This window comes from Eptatretus burgeri, chromosome 16, assembly GCF_056783735.1.
Source record: "Eptatretus burgeri isolate ZD-2024b chromosome 16, Ebu_testis_v1, whole genome shotgun sequence".
NCBI classification, from domain to species: domain Eukaryota; kingdom Metazoa; phylum Chordata; class Myxini; order Myxiniformes; family Myxinidae; genus Eptatretus; species Eptatretus burgeri.
In genome coordinates this window covers 39828065-39846607 of record NC_140976.1, presented here as the reverse complement: position 1 = coordinate 39846607, position 18543 = coordinate 39828065, and the positions used below count along the sequence as shown (strand labels likewise).

Genomic DNA, 18543 nt, shown 5'->3' with positions numbered 1-18543 from the left:
GTCAGTGTGTCAGTGTGTCAGTGTGTGTGTGTGGCAGCCTCTACAATTAACTGTGACATATACTCCTTCAGACCCGCCGTCATCCACGGGATTCCTGTGCGGAGCACGGGTGTCCCTGCTAGTTTAAATATATTTTCAAGGATTTTATGACATGATAAATGTAAGGCACCAGCAAGCTGGATAGGGAATATGACTTCAGTACAACTAGAATGTGGTTCTAAAGAAAATGTCCAGATGTATTCTACTACTACTCAGCGGACGCATCCAAGATGGAGTTCACAATGCCACGCCATGAGTCTTTGTCCATCATCAGTGTCTGCATGTCCGCTTTGTCATGCTGGATATCCTTTGCTACGCAGTCGATGGAGTCCATGAGCTCGAATTGTATGAAGATGTATTCACTAAGCTCTAATTGTTTCAAGATAGTACATTTCCCAAATCTGTTAGAAGCAGACTGACTTTTAACCCTCATCTCAATTATAATACCAAGCTTGCACACTAAAAACTCGGCTCGCCGTCACACGATCCCTATGAAATTGCTGTGGCACTTAGCGGACATGCCGACAAGGTTTGGGAAGTCTTGGCGTTCCATAGTACAACTTGAATTTTGCATAATGCGTATTTTTGTCATTCCCCGTGTACGGTCTGTCGTCTGCTACCAGCTATGTTGTACTGCTATCCCGTGCATGTGCACGGGTATCGCTAGTCTATCTATAATTCCAGCAATCGGTGTGTGTGTGTGTGTGTGTGTGTGTGTGTGTGTGTGTGTGTCTGTGACCGCTGTTTCACGACAACCTCTGGTCCGATCTAATTGAAACTTGCCAAAAATATTGCCGGCAGACCTGAGGATGTGCATTTTCAAGGTTTGATATTAATCGGACAAGTGGTTCCCAAGTTATGGCCATTTATTTGCCAAACCAATGACAAGACACATTGCTGCATAGGCGTGGCCAATGGGGAAAGGCGCCATTTAGTTACCGTAGCGTAGGAGTGGCAATGGTCAATTGCAGCGAATGTCATGGCAAGCAAAGACAGGGAGGTAAACGATTTTAATTAATTCTGTGTGTAAGTATCACAGCAGTTGTTACTTCAATGCAAGCGATAATTCGTGGAATGCATGTGAACATTCTGTACGGGCACACACCACTTCCGGAGAGTGATGACTTACTGTATTCTAATAATTTCTCGATTTCCTATGCGCATTTATGGATAAACACAATGCCCCAATCCAGTCGTCGTTTACGAGAGCGAAGGAACGGCCTGTGTATTTGTTTGAAAGTTTTTTTTTTGGTTTGCACATACGGCCACGCATGTACGGGCATGCGAGAGCGAAGGAACGGCCTGTGTGATTGTTTCTGGCACGCGGTTTGAAATGTTTTTTTTTTTAATTTTTTTTTTTTTGCACGTATGGCCACGCACGTATGGCCACGCATGTACGGGCAAGTCCTAGTACTTTAGAAATCTATCACAATACCCGAAAGAGTTGCATTTGACATTCTATCATTCTGTGCATCATTCTGTGCCAAGAGGAAATTAACATGTCTGGATTTGAAATATATGTTACAACCATTCAACCAGGTCAAGCTGGGGCTGTATGAAGGCCGAAGACAAGCTCCATCTGGAGGATGTCAAGACCTGACAAAGTTGGCACCAGCATCTGAAAAAAAAAATACTGTCTCACTAAGCACTATATAAGGGGCTAAGATTCCAAATGTATTTCAGAGATCTGGAGCAAGTCTGTGTCCAGGTCCTCCATATGCATATGAGTTTGTTTATATTGTTTGTTAAATAAATATTCAATTGTGCAGATGACTTTGAAAATTCTTCTCCAGTGGGGTGAGGAGTGACGCAAATTCTCGATGTAAATGTGTATCGTGTAGCGCCATCTCCAGGTGGAGGAGGGTATTACAAGTCACCATTTACAGCAAAGTATTCCTGTCCCCACGTTTTCCAGTGCAGTGAGGTGTTTTGAATTATAATCAGTTGGTATGTTTTTGCTTCATGCACGCAACCCGGATTTTTTTTTTTGGCGTCTGCAGAGCTGTCAGTTGCCTATACACTGCCCAAATAAAGGTATGCGTCAGAAGAACGCGTTGCGTGCTTGGAACAAGATCGCTCATAAGGCGGGTACTCTGCTCGTGGATGTAATCTGCCCAGAACTGTGGGAGGAGTAGCGTGACACACAAACACCGGTTCGTAAATTATGGTAAGGATTCAAGGAAATGTCAAACATTAGCCAAGTTGCAAGCAAATGATGATCACTGTACATTGTTAACAAGTGATCAACTCACATCTCTCCTCCGACTTAATCAACAACAAATTAATAGCTGTTCCATACCTGTTGCCTCGAATGCATCAACTAATATCCACACACCATTGGTCAGGATTACAAGGTCTGGTGAAAGAAATGAAGATTGGAAATTTTGATTTTGTGACCCCCCACACATCTTGAGGTTGGTTTCAGCCTCCATGATGCCAAATACTGTGGCTCAAATGAATGAATGTATAAACAAAATTAATTATAAACTTACACACAAGGTACTTAAAAGCCTTTGATTTCACCAACAGGTTGATGCCTGTAAAGGAAGATGAGATAAACATCAAAAAGGTGGAGGTGAAGCAGTTCTATCAAATGTATTAGCTCCGTACGTATCTCACGGTATCTTCAGCATCAATCAATGGACCAAGAGCCTTACCTCGGAATATTAGGTAGGTGGTTCTGTGCTGGTTATCGAACCAATGATCTGTGCAATTCTTGGGCTATGGTTAAAGAGATCAATGACAACAGCAAAAGTAATCACACAACATCTTATGGCAAACCACAATAGCCTGAGGATGTAAGAGTGCAAAGCTCATATCTGGCATCAACGCCATGAAAACTTCTCCAGTCAGCTGTAGTATGCAGTAACCCACAACCTGCAACCTTTTCTCTCCAAACTGTCTGCCGATGGCATCCAAGGCCAACTCCACACATGGCTTACTGACTTCCTCTACTCTCGTAACCAACATGTGGCAATTAACTAAATCGTTCCATCTCTTCTCCCTCCTGTCGAGAATGGAGTGCTCCAAGGCAGTGTTCTAGACCCATTCCTATTCCTGATCTTTATCAATGATCTCTCTGACTCTCTGGAAAATCCTCTTTATCTGTTTTCTGATGACACCAACCTCTGCCCTGACATCTCTCATCCTTCAGGCAGGCTGGGTGCAGTCTCTTCCCTCACTTCAGAGGTTATAAAATAAAATAAAATCTGGTCAAACAATCGGAATATGTCTTTCAATGCTGACAAATCTCACACTCACTACCCCGCTCCGAAAGGACCGTCTGGCAAACCCTCCTATCTACTTTCTTAACAATCCTCTTGAGGAAGGTCAGTTGTTCAAACTCTTGGGTCTCACTATCACCCACGATCTTTCTTGGGCAAACCCCGTTTCAAAGTGGCTTCCAAAGCCAGTCGCCGACTGGGCATCCTCGGTTCGACAAAGTCGCTCCGTGGCACACCTCAAATCGTACCCACCGAAAGGCCTTCACCAACAACTCTCCCCTCTAGGCTGGCTCCCCTACCTCACACCTTGCTCAGCTTGATGCCGTTGAAACCAAGGCCTTCAAAATCGTTGGAATCTCCCACGATGAAGCTGATCATCTATGGGTCATTCACTTTGCCATCACAGACAGGTCGGTGGTCTCTGTCTTCCACCACCTCCTTTCTGGTCTTCCACCCTCTGCTCTTTCAGTGCTTTGTCCCCTCCCGCCCTCCCCTCTTCCCCTCTTCCAGGTTTCTGCAGGGCTCATGTGGTCCACCATCAACCCCCTTTCCGGTTAAACCACCTAAATTTTTCCCACCTGTGGAATAAATTGACTTCCACATTCTCTTCAATCTCATGATTCTTACCTCCAGGTCTTCAAGACAGCTGTTCACCCCAATCACAGGTCGTCCCCAATCCACAACCATAATCTTTTCTACCCTTGTTTACCCACCCAAATCCCTCCTAATTTTCCAGTTTTTCCTCCTTAAAGTTTCCTTCTCCAAGCATGCATGTTTTGTATCCTGTTTTTGTCCGTTACATCCTGATCTCTTGAGTGTGCTCGCTCATCCATGAACCTTGACTATGTATACAAAAAAAAAACAACAATAATTTTTTTCAATTATCCATAGTCATGGATAACCTCTTCATTGTATTTTTTTGCTGCCCTTCATCCCAGACCAGACCGAAACATAATGAAATGTCTAGGCACGCAATGTACACAACATTCAGTACAATATGGGAAGAAGCATTCACAAAACAATGTGGGTTGCGAAAAGTGCATTCACTCCAAATAAAACAAAAAATTAATAAAAATTAAAAAATAAAACCTTAAAAAGTAACACACAAGTGCTTACAGTTTCTTCTTCTTATTTAATGGCCACAATTATTCCGACGTTCTTGTGGGGTTGGCCAGTGGGGAGAGTTTTTGGCTCAATTCTTTCACGAACCAGCTTGGACTGACGTTGGACGAAGTAGTTATGGCAAGAATTTATAATTTGGTAAAGGTGCTGGCGATAACTTGTTCACACTTCGTGAGGACACCGTGGGATCTTTAATGTCCAGCAACTAATGTCAGCAACAGGACACCAGTTTAACGTCCATCCGAGAGACGGCGGACACATTGATGAATCACCCTCCCTGTGAACCATCACGATGACAGTATATAGCTGGGTCGGGATTCAAACCCAGGCTAGACAGTTGAGAGGCAAGTGATCGACATACTACGTACCTCTAAGTCAGTGATCGTCACTATTTTTTTTTAGAAGAGGGCCACTTTTGCCGAGCACACATCAGTGTGAGAGCCGCCACACCGCCTGCAGCACTCCAAAATGGCTGCTCCTCCACATACTCTTTTATTTTTTATTTTTTTTTCATTGTGGTTATTGTGCTGCAAACTTAATTGTTTGTACACTGCCATCTACTGATGTAGATGTTACTTTTACGCTTCACATTAGAATGCTCATTTGAAACCAATGGGTAAATTTGATAGCATTTATGGCGGATTACGATGGGGCGTTTTCACATTTGTGGATTAATCGGCCGCACGTCAGGGGCCGCGCCATGAATAACAGGGCTCTAGGCCATCCTGGCAGCCAAAACACAGGTGCTTACAGCAAAATTTTCTATTGGCAAAATGTAGAAAATGCTGACATTTATCTATTTTAACAGATCATATTCGAGTTGGTGATGCCCTTTCACAGTTTTGCATTTCCTCTTCCTCAACCCCTACCCCCGCCCTCCTCCCCACGACCCTCCGCTCCTCACCTGTCCCACGTGGATTTTTTGAATTGGTATATGTCTAATGTAATTTACCTCGACAGTATTTTCAATTACAAGGAATTAAAAGGAAATTTTTGCACAGGAAGAGGCCATTCAGCCCACCATGCCTGCACCACACCAATACCAGATTTAATAAATCCATCAATATGCCTTCCCTTCGTGTGCAGCCTTTTGGCTGCAACACTGGTACTCATTTCACCAACCTCAGAAGGATGAAAGGCTGAGTCAACCTTCTGGTGTTAATTCATCAGAAAAAGAGGATTGAACTCAGGACCCTAGGATCCCAAGTCACCACCCTAACCGCTAAGCCAACACCAGGTTGAAATTCTCAGATGTAAAACTACTCACGCCATAACAGCGAAACTAGTCGAGATCCAACACAAACACACACCACAAACGCACACACACTAGAAGCTGTCCAGGGCTCGGTGACGATCCTCAAAAGAGCCCACAGAATAAAACTTTGAGAACCAGAAAAATTCACAAATTGGTCCATGAACCGTGATCCCTTATTGAAATGGAGGTGGGTGTGGTATAGCCTGCGGGCATGCAGGGCGGGGCATGATGATGGGAGGAGGGGTCGTCGTGGTCATCGTGTCTGCCAGGAATATAAGGAGTGCGCGCCGCCTGAGGCGTGGTAGTAATGCCGTAGTCGCCCGGCTTGTGAGTGTGCTGAGTACGTAATAAAGGAGAGCTGCCGGGCAAAGTACGCCCGCGCTCGCGCTTGTGCAACACAGCCCGGCTCGACTGTTCCCCCGCTCGTGTCTGCCTGCTAAGCATCTTCTACCACGACACCACAGTTGGCTGACGAGGATCTTCGGATCGGCGTGTGCAGGGCGGCAGCGAATAACCCGTGCGGTTCCAGGCTACGGAGCCAAGGGTCTCGCCAGCACGAGCATGGCAGAAGGTCGGTGCACGGCGCACGAACGCGTGCCCGCCTTCGTCGGAATCGACTTCGGCCACGTCGAGTGGGCAACGGCCGCGCTCAGTGTTCGTTTTATTGAAGCACGACAAATCGGGGGAATGATTTCTGCAAAGCCACGGCTAAAGAACGAGGATACGCGGTTCGGCTCGAACGCGGCGTTGGACGTCGTGCAAGCTCTGAAGAATGTCCGGGGTCTCGATGGTCGGTGCGCAACAGATGGTCCGGAGGTCAGCGCGATGTGCCAGGCACGCACGGCCACGCGCACGGTCTGCGGCGCGGGTCGTGGGCGAGCGTTGCAATGCAATCCCTCGGACGGCGGTCTGAGCACTCGAGGTCGTCTACGGTGTGTGGGCCGAGGGTCATCGCCCATCGTTACAGTCATAGATGGCGGTGTGCGAAGCGATCCTTCCGTCCCGGGTCAAGACCTACCGCCGGTATGGTGTGCACGGTAACGCCCCGGGTCGAGTTTTGCAGCCTGAGCACGGAGATTCCAGCGACCCGGAGCGGGAGATGCTGCCCATGTTGAGCCTGTTTTCAGTTGGTCCTACCGTGACAGGACCGATGCCAGTGAATGTCGAAGTGATCGGGGCACTGATCGGGTGTCGGGTTGAGTCCACTCGTCCTGCCCTCGCATCGCACGCGTGTGCCGGTGAAGCGCTGCCGGCGGTTGGCGGGGCGCACGTCGTGATTGCCCAGCGGGACCAGCGGGTTGCGCTTCCGAGGTTCGTGGCGCGAGGGGAGGGGCCCGCCCTTTTGGGTCGGGGCTGGCTGGCGCACCTCGGGCTGGATCTCCAGTTCGTACCTCCAGGTGTGCCGGTGCTCTCTTCGATGCTTGCGTCGAGTACCGAGGGCGAGGTTCTGGCGGCGGGAGCCGCGTCGATGCAACGGGAGCGGCCGTTCGTTGCTGCCTGCAACGGCGGTGTGCGGTTCGGGAGCAGCAGGAGCCGTGCCAGCTCTCGCGATGAGCTCTCGCGCGTCGGCTGCGTTCATGGTGCGAGGTGCGCCGGTGTTGTTCGGGCAGCTTCAACGGGTGGCGGTGAGCCCATGGCGTTAAAGGAAGTCGCGAGTCACAGCATCGAGTCAACAACCAAGAGACGGACTCGTGATGTGGGTTGTGGGTTGCTGTTCATTGCATATTTGTTTTTCATTGCTCGAGTGATGCGGTTTAACGTTGTTGAAATAAATGCCAGTAGTTCCCGTGTGAGAATGGGTTTGGCGGAGATCAGTCGATGGGTTTTGCAGTATGGCCAATGTGAGGTGGTGGCTTTGTGAGCGGTGGTGGCGAATAAAAAGGTTTGGTTGGCCTTCATTGCCCCGGGCCGCGGGTAGTTGCTTTGTCATGTGCAGGGATTTTGTCGAAGGAACGCGCTGTACGGAAAAATGAGTTTGCAATGGTTCAAATGATGTTCTTAGTGATTTATGACGAGCCTATGGTTGGAGTGTGGTTTAAATGGAGTTGCTACCGTCTAACTGCCGTGTGGGTCTCGGAGATCGACTCGGAGCCAGGACTGGTGCGCTGGTCGGCGTTACCCCCACCTCTGGTTGCGGCAAGGTCAGACATGCCTGGCGCCGGGGGCGCAGCTCTCTGTGTTCGCTCAAGGCCGTTTAGACGGGCATTGGCATCTCAACTGATTGTGGTGCGTGGGTTGTTATGGAGCATTGGTTGTGTCCAGCCAGCGGCGCTGTTCAGCGCCCCCATCCAAGGTCAATCGAGTCTGGCGCTGGCGCCACGGCTTCCAGACAGCGGGCTTCCGGCCTCGGAATGTTTATCTGCTTCAGGTCTGCCTGGAAGAGGTGCCGCCTTATGGGCCGGAGGCGTTTGATGGTGCCGGGGGAGGTCGGGAGGTCGCCGCGACCTCGCCAAGGGCCATGTAAGCATGAGCCGCCTGGGGGCGTTTTCGCTGTGTAGTGCTGCTGTGCTTCTCCAGTAGCTCGCTTCACACGTTATATGATGTGATGTGCTGTGCTGTTATACTTCGCTGTTTTCTTTTTTGTGCCTTGTCTACTGTTATACCGTAGTCCTTCGTGCTGGTTATGCTTATTATGATGGTGATCATTTAATAATCATAGTTTTAGGAGGGAGGAGTGTGGTATAGCCTGCGGGCATGCAGGGCGGGGCATGATGATGGGAGGAGGGGTCGTCGTGGTCATCGTGTCTGCCAGGAATATAAGGAGTGCGCGCCGCCTGAGGCGTGGTAGTAATGCCGTAGTCGCCTGGCTTGTGAGTGTGCTGAGTACGTAATAAAGGAGAGCTGCCGGGCAAAGTACGCCCGCGCTCGCGCTTGTGCAACACAGCCCGGCTCGACTGTTCCCCCGCTCGTGTCTGCCTGCTAAGCATCTTCTACCACGACACCACAGTGGGTACTTCGGAACCTGGGAGGACTCCATTCCACCTTCTGAAACTCACATATGGAGATAACAACCAATGCCACAAACACACACTGACCTTTAAGATGTCTGAAAGCAGCAAACGACTTGGCATTTATGTAGCTAGTTTAATCAAGGCATTATATTAAAATAGAATAAAATTCATCAAATGCCACTTCATGTCGGATGTAACGTTTATCATGCTCTTTCTCAGCATCCTATTGTTACGTGGCTTTTAATGTGCAATCTGAGCCGGTACCTTCCACTCGAGCTTGCAAACTTCATAGAAACTGTGAAACTCGTGCAAGCTGTCAAAATAAAAAGTTGCCTTGAATGCTGCTTGGATGAAAACAAGAAGAAAACAAAGCACTGCAATCAACCTGCCAAGCAGGGTGGGGTGGGGAGTCAGGGTAGAGGGGAAATCTAATGGGTCATGGAAAACATGCCAAAGGAATGAAGAACTGGTTTTCCTGTTGAAGATTAGTGTCACTCTGCGTGTGCAGACCGGTAGAATAACGGATTAAATCAACACGATGTCAATCAAGGTATGCCAACAGCCATGGGAAGCAAGGAGAAGCTGATGTTTCAGGCATTAACCCTTTGAACTCTTTTGCTCTGATGCAGGGTTAACTTCTCCTTGTTTATCATGGTGGTTAGCATACATCAATCAACATCCTGTTTATTCCATCCTAGCATTGCAAAAGGTCAGTCTTACCTAAGAAATCCCGTTTGGCTCACATTGAGAGTTTTAAAAGCGAGAAGCACATCTTGCTCCAATCTCCGTGGCCGAAAGAAACGCATCAGCCCCATAAAATGTCGAAACGATACCCCCTGTGGGCTCTGAGAGGTGAGAAGGAAATTTGGAATGGTATGGGGAAAAGAGAAAAAAAAAAATGGTTCAGCAATCAGCTTTGTAATATCTTGTGTCATCACGCACACACACATTCGCTCTTGTAAATGGTCGAAATCGAATCATCTCGTCAACGCACTCAGCTCACACTGAACACCAAAGTGTCTCACCAAGCGTGCTAATAACAATCGGTATGCATGCTCTGTGGCTGCCCTTTTGTGCAACAACAAAGACTTGAACTTCAGCTTCTCCACTTCATTGAATGAGTCAAAGACGACAGCAAGGAGCTGGGGGTGGTGGTGGTGAGGGTGGGGGAAGCAGGTAACCACCAATTGATTCATTGTATTTTTTGCAATTACCGTAAATGCATCATTGTGAAGAGATATAATCCTGTTGGCCTGTTCACATTTCCATCCGAACAACCTGGCTCGTGGCATTTTTTTTTTTTTTTTTTTTTTTTTTTGTATACCTTGGTCGAGGCTCGTATGAGAGCTAACACACAACTCACAGCAAGGAGGCATGAGACAAGAGGGGCGGGAGTGGAAGGGACAAAACATTGGGGAACAGACACAGGTGAACTGTGGAAGGGAGAGGGATGGGGATGGGACGGGGAACATGGCGAGGGGAAGATGGACATTAAAGGGACTTTCAGGAAGGAAAGCAGGAGAATTGAAGGAAGTGGGCTTGGATGGATTATCGGGGGTAGAAAAGATCGAGGATTTGGATGGGGGAAGATAAGAGGTGGTGGTGAACAGCTGTTTTGAAAGCCTGAAGGGAAGAATGGGAAAGAATAGAGTGAGGAAGTTTATTCCAAAGGCGGGAAAAAGAGGAATGAAAGAGTGAAGATGAGCAGTGATTCGTGATTTTGGTAGTTTTACCAGAAGGGGGTTGTTGGCGGACCTTGAGCGCCCTGTGGAAATGTGGTTGGGACAAATCGCAGAGAGAGCAGGGGGGGCAAGGCTGGAGAGGAGTCGGTAGAAGACAGAAAGACCACCGACCAACCTGCGGTGATTGAGTGAGAGGCCCAAAGACTCAGCTTCATTGCGGGAGATGCCAATGATCTTAAAAGCCCTGGTTTCGACAGCGTGAAGTCGAGAAAGGTGGGAGGCAGGAGCACCAGCCCAGAGGGGAGAGCAGTACTCCATCAGGCATTGACAACACAGGCTCAAATCCAACAAATGTTTTGTGTGTCATCTAACAATGTCCTTCCGATTCAAATAAAGGTACATTGATGTCTCCAATTCTTTTTCCTGCATTTGATTTATGTACAAGCTTCTGCATGATCCTAATGCTCATTTCAATGAATTAACCCTTTGAACCCTGAGCTCCTTGGACTTTCGGCTACCCCACCCTGTGCTGCCTGGAGAAAAATCCGGCCGCTCAGGTATATGGAGGTTTGAGTAGTGGCTGGTAAAATGTCCACGAGAGTTCAAAGGGATAAGAAAAAAGAATTTTAAATCCACCTTGAATTGTGTTGTATTCCTGAACTGCTGTTGCTCCACAATACCAAAACATGCACTGTATTATTACCTCTGCCACACAAGGTGGGTGGAGGTTATGTTTTCACTGCTGTGTCTGTTTGTCTCTGAACAGGATATCTCAAAAATTAGTTCATGGGTTGGGACGAAATTTGGTGGAGAGAGGTTGGGTGTGCGACGAGGCCGAAATTATTACATTTTGGTGAATATCCAGGTCCGGATACTCGAATTTTTAAAAATGATTCTTCACTATTGAGATAGGGACAAAAATGATATATTGCACGATATTTCACAAAGTTATGGACGAATTTGGACAAAACTTGGTGGACAGGTCGGGTGTGTGAAGGACGAATAGATTCGCTTTTTCTGAAGATCCGAATATGAGAAATTAAAAAAAAATTTCATCAATGAAAGATGAGGCCAAAAACGATATGTACCATGATATTCAAAGAGTTGTGGATGAGTTGGGTAGGTGACAAGAACAAACCAATTAGAGTTTGGTTCAGGTCCGGATCCAACACCTATCAGTGGGATACAAAATGTAAACTGTTCAGCCTGGCGGAGGTATGTGCTCTACCGAATGCCGTTCTAGTTGCTCTCATTTTCCAATCATTCGGAGATGTATAGTCCAATTATAATTCGTGATAGGTTCATACACTTTGGTTTGTCGTTGTCCTCATTCATGCTCGCGCGTTTTCCCCCTTTTTATGAATCAAGTATCAAGTGTAAGGATGGGTTTTAAAGTTGGGATTTATGTCTTTTGAAAAAGGCAGCAGGGTCTCAAGTGCAACATATTATTCACCAAGAAAACATTCCTTCATGGGTTCGGGTGGGGCTGGCATGAGCATAGGTGTATAGCCCAGAGGTTATGCACACTCATCTCTGAGCTGCCTGGCTTGGGTTTGATACTCGATCCCAGCTATAAACGGTCACCTTGGTGTTTCACATGCAGAGCGAGGCATCAATGTGTCGTCCCTCGAATTAACGCTAAACATCCAGTCTGCTGGCATTAGTTGGTCGACGTTAAAGATCCCATGATGTCATTCGCAAAGACCAGGCGAACTGTGGCTGACACACTGAACAAATTCCAAATCCCCGCCCGAACCTAAAGAAAGGGGGCACTGCAACAGTGGCACAGCAAATAATGCTAACCACAGCCATTTGCTGCATTCAAAAGAAGGAGAGGGTGTGTCACCCCAAATACAAATTAGAAACTTAAGAACATTATCGTCAAATAATGACAAGAAGCTGAAGGCCAATGATAATTAGTGATAGTCTTCAATTTGAGCAACAAAAGTTTTGTTACAATTGTTGTTTTTTTTTTAGCAGGAATGATTTATGGATGTAAACTGGAAGAGCCAAAACACACCATGAGAGAAAAATTTTTTTGTTGAAGTTTCGCTACCGCATGCATCGGTTCAAGCTACAAAAAAGAAAAATATTCTTAAAAAAATTTTGAAGCTAAACACCTGGTGGTGATGAGCAAAGAAACTGTACATCAATCAATTATTGGATGCTGACTTTCACAGGTAAAGTTTTCAGTGGAGAAAAACGAAAACAAAAAACAAATAAATAACTGATAACTATTTTCAGGAGTGAGTTTGAAGCACAATTTTTTTTTCTTGAGCCATTTCAGCATTTCATAAATCAAAGGCTAAGAGCATTAGCACCTGTTCCTCCAAATCAATTCGCAGAGAAAAAAAAAACAAAAAAAGAGCGATAAACCCGAGAGAGTTCTTACCCCTTATCAAGTTCATAAAAAGGTAAGGAGCCATAGCACCTTACCAGGTTCATGATAAAGTACAGCTCGATGGAGAGGTAGGTGATGAAGAAAAGGCAGGCCCAGTGGCTGCTGGCATACGATGGCAGCATTACATCTGGGAAACTGAGCGTGGGGAGCATTTATATTAGTCTGGTCCGTCTCGATCCCTTTTCCGCAATTACTGTAACATACGCAGACGGACAAACAGCTCTGCAATCATGACGGTTTGCGTTGTGTTGTGTCACACATGTGCTATGCTCATACTTTGCAGTGGTAAGCAGAACAAATAGGCTGACGAGACTGCTCTCCAAGTTGGTGAAATACTGGGGGAGGTACAAGGAGGATGCGAGTGGAAAGAGAAATACAAAGTACAAATAACGAGTAACTGGAAGCATTCACTCGATCTTAAATCCGAACCGCAGGTACATTGTGCACTATCACAGCAGTTACGCCAAACTAATGGCCTTGCAAATATAGTTTTATGAAGAGAACATAAATATATACAAGTCTGGAGACGGCGATGGTTCCCGAGCAATGTACACGGTTCGCCTTTTTTATGTTTTGACCTTCAAGGGGACGCCACGGGCAAACTGGCGGGAATCGGGAAAAACGTAAATGATGAAAGTTGTAGTACTCGAAGAGCAATACTTGCATACCAACTTTCATTCAAAACTGTTAAAGCCCAAGGAGCTCGATGCCCAATTTATTGATTTTTTTTGACATTTTCTAAGTTCGTGACCTTGTGACGAAAATGAAAAAAAAAAAATCAAGCTCCATGGGGCTATGCAGGTGCTATTGGGCTAATCAAATACTGAAACCCCTGCCAGATTCGACAAACCCCCTCGGAGAAGATGTAATTTGAAATTGGCTACCCCCTAAAAACACGTTTTTTGGGCGTAGCTCCGCCAATAATGGGCGCACCACACCCATTCTCAGGAAAACACAACGAGATCATGATATAAACCTCCCACCAAAATTTTATCAGGATCGGATCAAAACCCACGGAGCTATGCTCGGGACAGACAGACAGACACACACCCATAACGAATATAGTGGTCACTTACTGACTCATGAACCAATATATATATATATATATATATATATATATATATATATATATATATATATATATATTACACACATTCCATTGATGTCACCAACATCTCAAGGACGTGCATTCCAGATCTGCCCATCGTGAACCTTCAGGGATGTGTGCAGAGTCCCCGTATGAGTTAGTAATAGTATATGCGTGCACCGATTCGATGGTCATGGTGTGTTTACCTCGAGAAGCAGGTCGTACATTGAAAACTTGTGCATACAAGTAACGAGTTTCATTGTGTAAACAATGTGACAATAATAATCAAAGTTAAAATAAGCGATTAGATTTGCGATTGGTAACCCCGCATGAAAACAAAAATATTCCATTCCGTTTTGTGAATAAGACAATATTATTTGGACACCATTTAATGAGCAAGGTTGCCACAGTATGGAGGGCCTTGTATAAAACCACTGCAGCTTTAAGTGATTGTTCATGATAATGCATAGTACAATGTTCCACAATCACGACAGGAGAAATGATAATCAACCTCCAGGGGTGATGTGTCGAAGCACCAACGTTGCACGAGGCTCACATTACAACTTGGTGATGATGGGGTTCCCAGAAATTAAATACCACATTCATTTTTGAAGATATATATTGTTACGGCTGTGGAAATTCGCAGAACACCATAAAGGTCCTTAGTTCAGCAAGATCGATAAGTCTGTGTTCAGTTAGATTTCCCCACCGTTGTTTAATGGGAACTATTCATGTTAACCGGGCCGTGATCTTTGAGATAGTGTTTTTCTTTGACTATCGTTATTTTGGACCAACCACATTTCAACCACCACAACCACCTTCACAACGCCACCATCACAACAACCACGATCGCCTCAACCACCAACCACAATCAAACCACCACCACCACCACCACCGTCGCTCTCACACAACCGCTTCAGATCCACCGTCCTCCCACCACAACAACAACACGCGCCTCTCAACAAACCACGCCATCCTCATCACCTCAACCACAATGCCAAACCACAATTAGGCCAATCACCTAACCACCTTCCCCGCTACGCCAACTACCGATCCCCTTCTCCACAAACCAAATTGCAACCCTATCCGCTCATGAAGGCCGTCTCTGCGGAGGAAAAGTAAAGGAACAAGGGATTTCGATAACGCGAGGGAAAAACAAGAAGGAACATCGGTGGCGCACAGATTTTCTCGCCTGCTTTTCCCACGCTTTGGTGTGGGGGAAGTGCGATTCGAGCCAGAGTTCAAAGGTCATGTGAAGGAGGGGCCTCATTTTGGGGGACTGAATCTCCCTCGGCCTGGGCCATGTAACGATTCCCTCCCCCCCCCCCCCCCCCGCGCGCCGCGAGAGGGGGGGGCGAGAGGGTTAGACGTGGGCAACGCCCCTTTTCTCAAAGCTTCCCGCAGGAGCTCGAAGGAAGGTGGAGCAAGAAGCCAGGAGGAATATAAGGGCGTGCAGGAGCCAAGTGGGTAGGTGTGGTTTCTTTTGGTGGCTTCTTCTTCCTGGTCGGGATCTTCGGCTCGTGGTGGCCTGTCTGTGGAGAAGCGATCCGTGGAACGACCCGTTCGTAGGAGCTCGCAGTCGGTGGGGAGTCCGGGCGTGGCACCAGGGACGCGGACTGGAGGCGCCACTCTGCCAGCTCTGTTGCGCAGACCCGCGCGTCCGAGTGAAGAGCGCCGGAGAGAGCTCGCCGGCCCCGTGGAAGGCCCGAGTCAGCCGCGGCTATCCTAGCTGCCGTGGGAACAGATGTCGCGACTCGCCCATCAAAGCACCACGAGGGTGCAGGTAACCTGCAACGGTCTCGTGGGGTCCGTTCGGTCACCAAGGCTCCACAGTATAAAGGTCTACGGACCCTGTCTGACTCCCTTGTCTTTGAGAGTAGACTTTTCTTTTCTTTGAATGAATGTTGGTGGCGCCGTCTATAAGTAGAACTGTGTAAGTGCTTTGCATTGATAATTGCTTATAGTCAGTTGTAGTGCTTTCGTTGCCTGTATACATGTTTGCATTGCTTACTGCATGCGTGTGTCGTCGTAAATAAATGTGCTTGGTTAAATGTACCCCGTTCGTTGTATCCTCTTTCCGCTATTGGAATACCATCTTGCACTGCGGTGTAGTAGTTGGGTTTCAAACATCCGGTAAATCGAATCGGATCCGGTGAGGTTGGGCGATAATACCCGCTCGGTTATCACTGAAGAACGGAACGGACCGCTTGAGTGGTTTGTGTCCAAGCCGACCTGCGTCGAGGTACGGTCTCCCTGTAGGCTACCCGTGCGAGTACTTAGGTATATCGATATCCGGCCATTGACTCTATTTTGCGCGGGTAGAAAATTGGCTAGGCCGTGGTGGGATTAAGAACCCACCCGTGACAGGGTTCCGGTGTTGTTCCGGAAGGTCACGACTGAATTGTCCATCCGGTGGGCGACGCGGCTGCTATTAGACAAACGCGGTCGATCGCACGCCGGTGGGTGCGAATACGTAACAATATGTACAGTTATGTTTGTGGGGTAGATGAAGGGATTTGAGAAGAAAGCTAGGAATGTATTGAGTTGTTTGGTCCATGGACATGTAGGAGGCATCTCAATGGAAACAAAGTCAGGAGAATGTAAGCTTAAGTGTTACTTTCACCACACGGAGGGGGGGGGGGGTGGTGCAGTGTTAATTAGATCGGGATTAAGGATAAGTTCCCCCAGTTTGTAATTGCCCCCCTGTGACTTTTCCATATGTTTTTATAACCCAAACCATGATAACAACCAAGCAAAACGTGCTGATGGGGCAGAGGCCCCGCCTTCCCGAGTTTTGTGCGAGCAGGCCACGCCCCGGAGGTGGAGGTTTGATGGGCGTGACGTGAGATGCATGACGAGGAAGAGGGCATGGGAGGAGCAGATCAGATAGGAAGGTTGTGGAGTAATAACCAAGGGACGCACGTGGCCGTGAGAGGAAGTTACTCAGAGGACACGGAGGATCTCGCTTTTGCTCTCGGCACGACGAAGGCTGTGCGATTTTTGTGTTCATACTGTGTGAATCGGCTCGCATGCTGAGAAGGATGTTGGCTGTTGACGGTTCAGTTGGGCCGTGAAGTGTGTACATTTCTGAGGAGGGAAGAAGAGCGTGCCTCATGGCCTCATCACGGGGCCTCAGAAATCGTCTCGTCGTGTGGGCCATCGTTGTGAACAGACCGGGAGCAAGAGAGGAACGTTCAACATATTCGCTCATGAAAAGAAGTTGCACGAAGTCTCTGAACCTTGGTGTCAATTACCGCTTACGAATTGCCTGACGTACGTTCTTCCCGCTGTGAGAGAACGACTTGGCGCCATTTTTGGTGCATCTATGCAGCGACTCGATTGCACGTTCCATAAAGACCATCTGGACCAAGTTAAGTGCCGAAATGGAGGGATTATTTTTGGGGTCGCCAAAATAGGTGACCCTTATTGTTGGGTCGCCGAAATAGGTGACCCTTGTCAGTTTGGATGTTTGTTATCAGCATAATTGGTAGTAAACATGGGCGGATTTTGACCAAACTCGGGTGGTAGGTACATCTTATGACCTAGTGCTTTGGAAATTGTGATGGTTGCTTGGGACGCTTTGGTTCCCCAGCAACAGCCGAAAAACCTTCAAAATCGGTACCGTTCACGCGAAATCAATTCCGAAAGCCATTATCCCACGTAGGCTTATGAAATTTGGCATGCATCATCTACAGGTGATGCTCTACCAAATATATTCCGGTTTTTGTGATATATGGAATAGTTTACCTGCAGCGCCCCCTACAAATGGGGTATGCTGGAAAATTGGCGAAAATTGAAGGCCCCCTAGCGACCAGGTGAGTGCATCGATCCAAATGAAACTTTGCAGGTTCCAAGCACGCAATGAGTACTACAACTTTGCCTCAGGACATATTGACCGATATTGCTTATGTCAAGGGTCAAAGAGCAAAAATCGATAATATGCGAGAGCTGAAGGTGCCTTCGTGCCAAATGCTACTCCTCCTAGGGTTATGGTCAGATGGTCATGAAAATTCACACGAATCATCTGGAATACAATGTGCACAAACGATCAAGCCGGATTTTCGATTTATATCTTTGTTCACCCACAGCACCCCCTCGAACTTTGGGGATTTCCGATATCAAACCGCATTTTCGGTACTTTTCATTCAAATTGATACCGAGTAGTTATCAGTAGATGGAACTCGATGAGATTTGGTATGCATAATCTTAAGGTGATTCTCTATCTGCTATATGACATCCATTTTTTTTCTATATCTTATAGTTTCCAAATGGTGACCCTCTCAACTCGGGTGTCCGAGGGCCATTGAGCAATCCCGCTGAAAATTCAAAGTACACTAGCTCCAAGACGGTTGAACCGAATCGAATGAATCTTTACATGCTTATAGACCATAATGAGTACTACAACTTTGCTCATTTGCATAATGACCTATCTCGAGTAGGTCAGGGGTCAAAGGTCAATAAGTGCATTTTTTGGGCGAAATTACCATTCAAGGCACCCTTGCTCCTACACAAATTAACCGATATGAATGAAAGTTCACAGGTACATAGTACTCAATGAGTACTACAACTTTGCTGCAGGACATATTGACCGATCTCGGCTCGGTCAGGGGTCAAAGGTCAATGAGTGCATTGGGCAAAATGAACATTCAAAGCCCCCTTGCTCATACACGGGTTAACCGATTTGAGTGCAATTTGGTACTACATTAACTCAGATCAGGGGTCAAACGTCATCGGATGCTCGGCGACCCATGGCCGCCTACCGGCTTGTCTTTATTTTATCTG

The 18543-nt window shown here is 47.1% G+C and overlaps 1 protein-coding gene across 1 annotated transcript in view; it reads right to left on the bottom strand.

The window, feature by feature from the left end:
• Positions 1–18543, bottom strand: part of TPCN1 (two pore segment channel 1) — a 75612-nt gene that overhangs the window by 25959 nt on the left and 31110 nt on the right. Inside the window, exons 8-15 of the mRNA XM_085859384.1 lie at positions 12951–13009; positions 12710–12809; positions 9617–9733; positions 9312–9436; positions 8856–8904; positions 2697–2760; positions 2532–2576; positions 2339–2395 (exon numbers count right to left, since the gene is read on the bottom strand). Coding sequence (XP_085715510.1) covers positions 2339–2395; positions 2532–2576; positions 2697–2760; positions 8856–8904; positions 9312–9436; positions 9617–9733; positions 12710–12809; positions 12951–13009 — 616 coding nt within the window. The remainder of the gene's footprint in view (positions 1–2338; positions 2396–2531; positions 2577–2696; positions 2761–8855; positions 8905–9311; positions 9437–9616; positions 9734–12709; positions 12810–12950; positions 13010–18543) is intronic.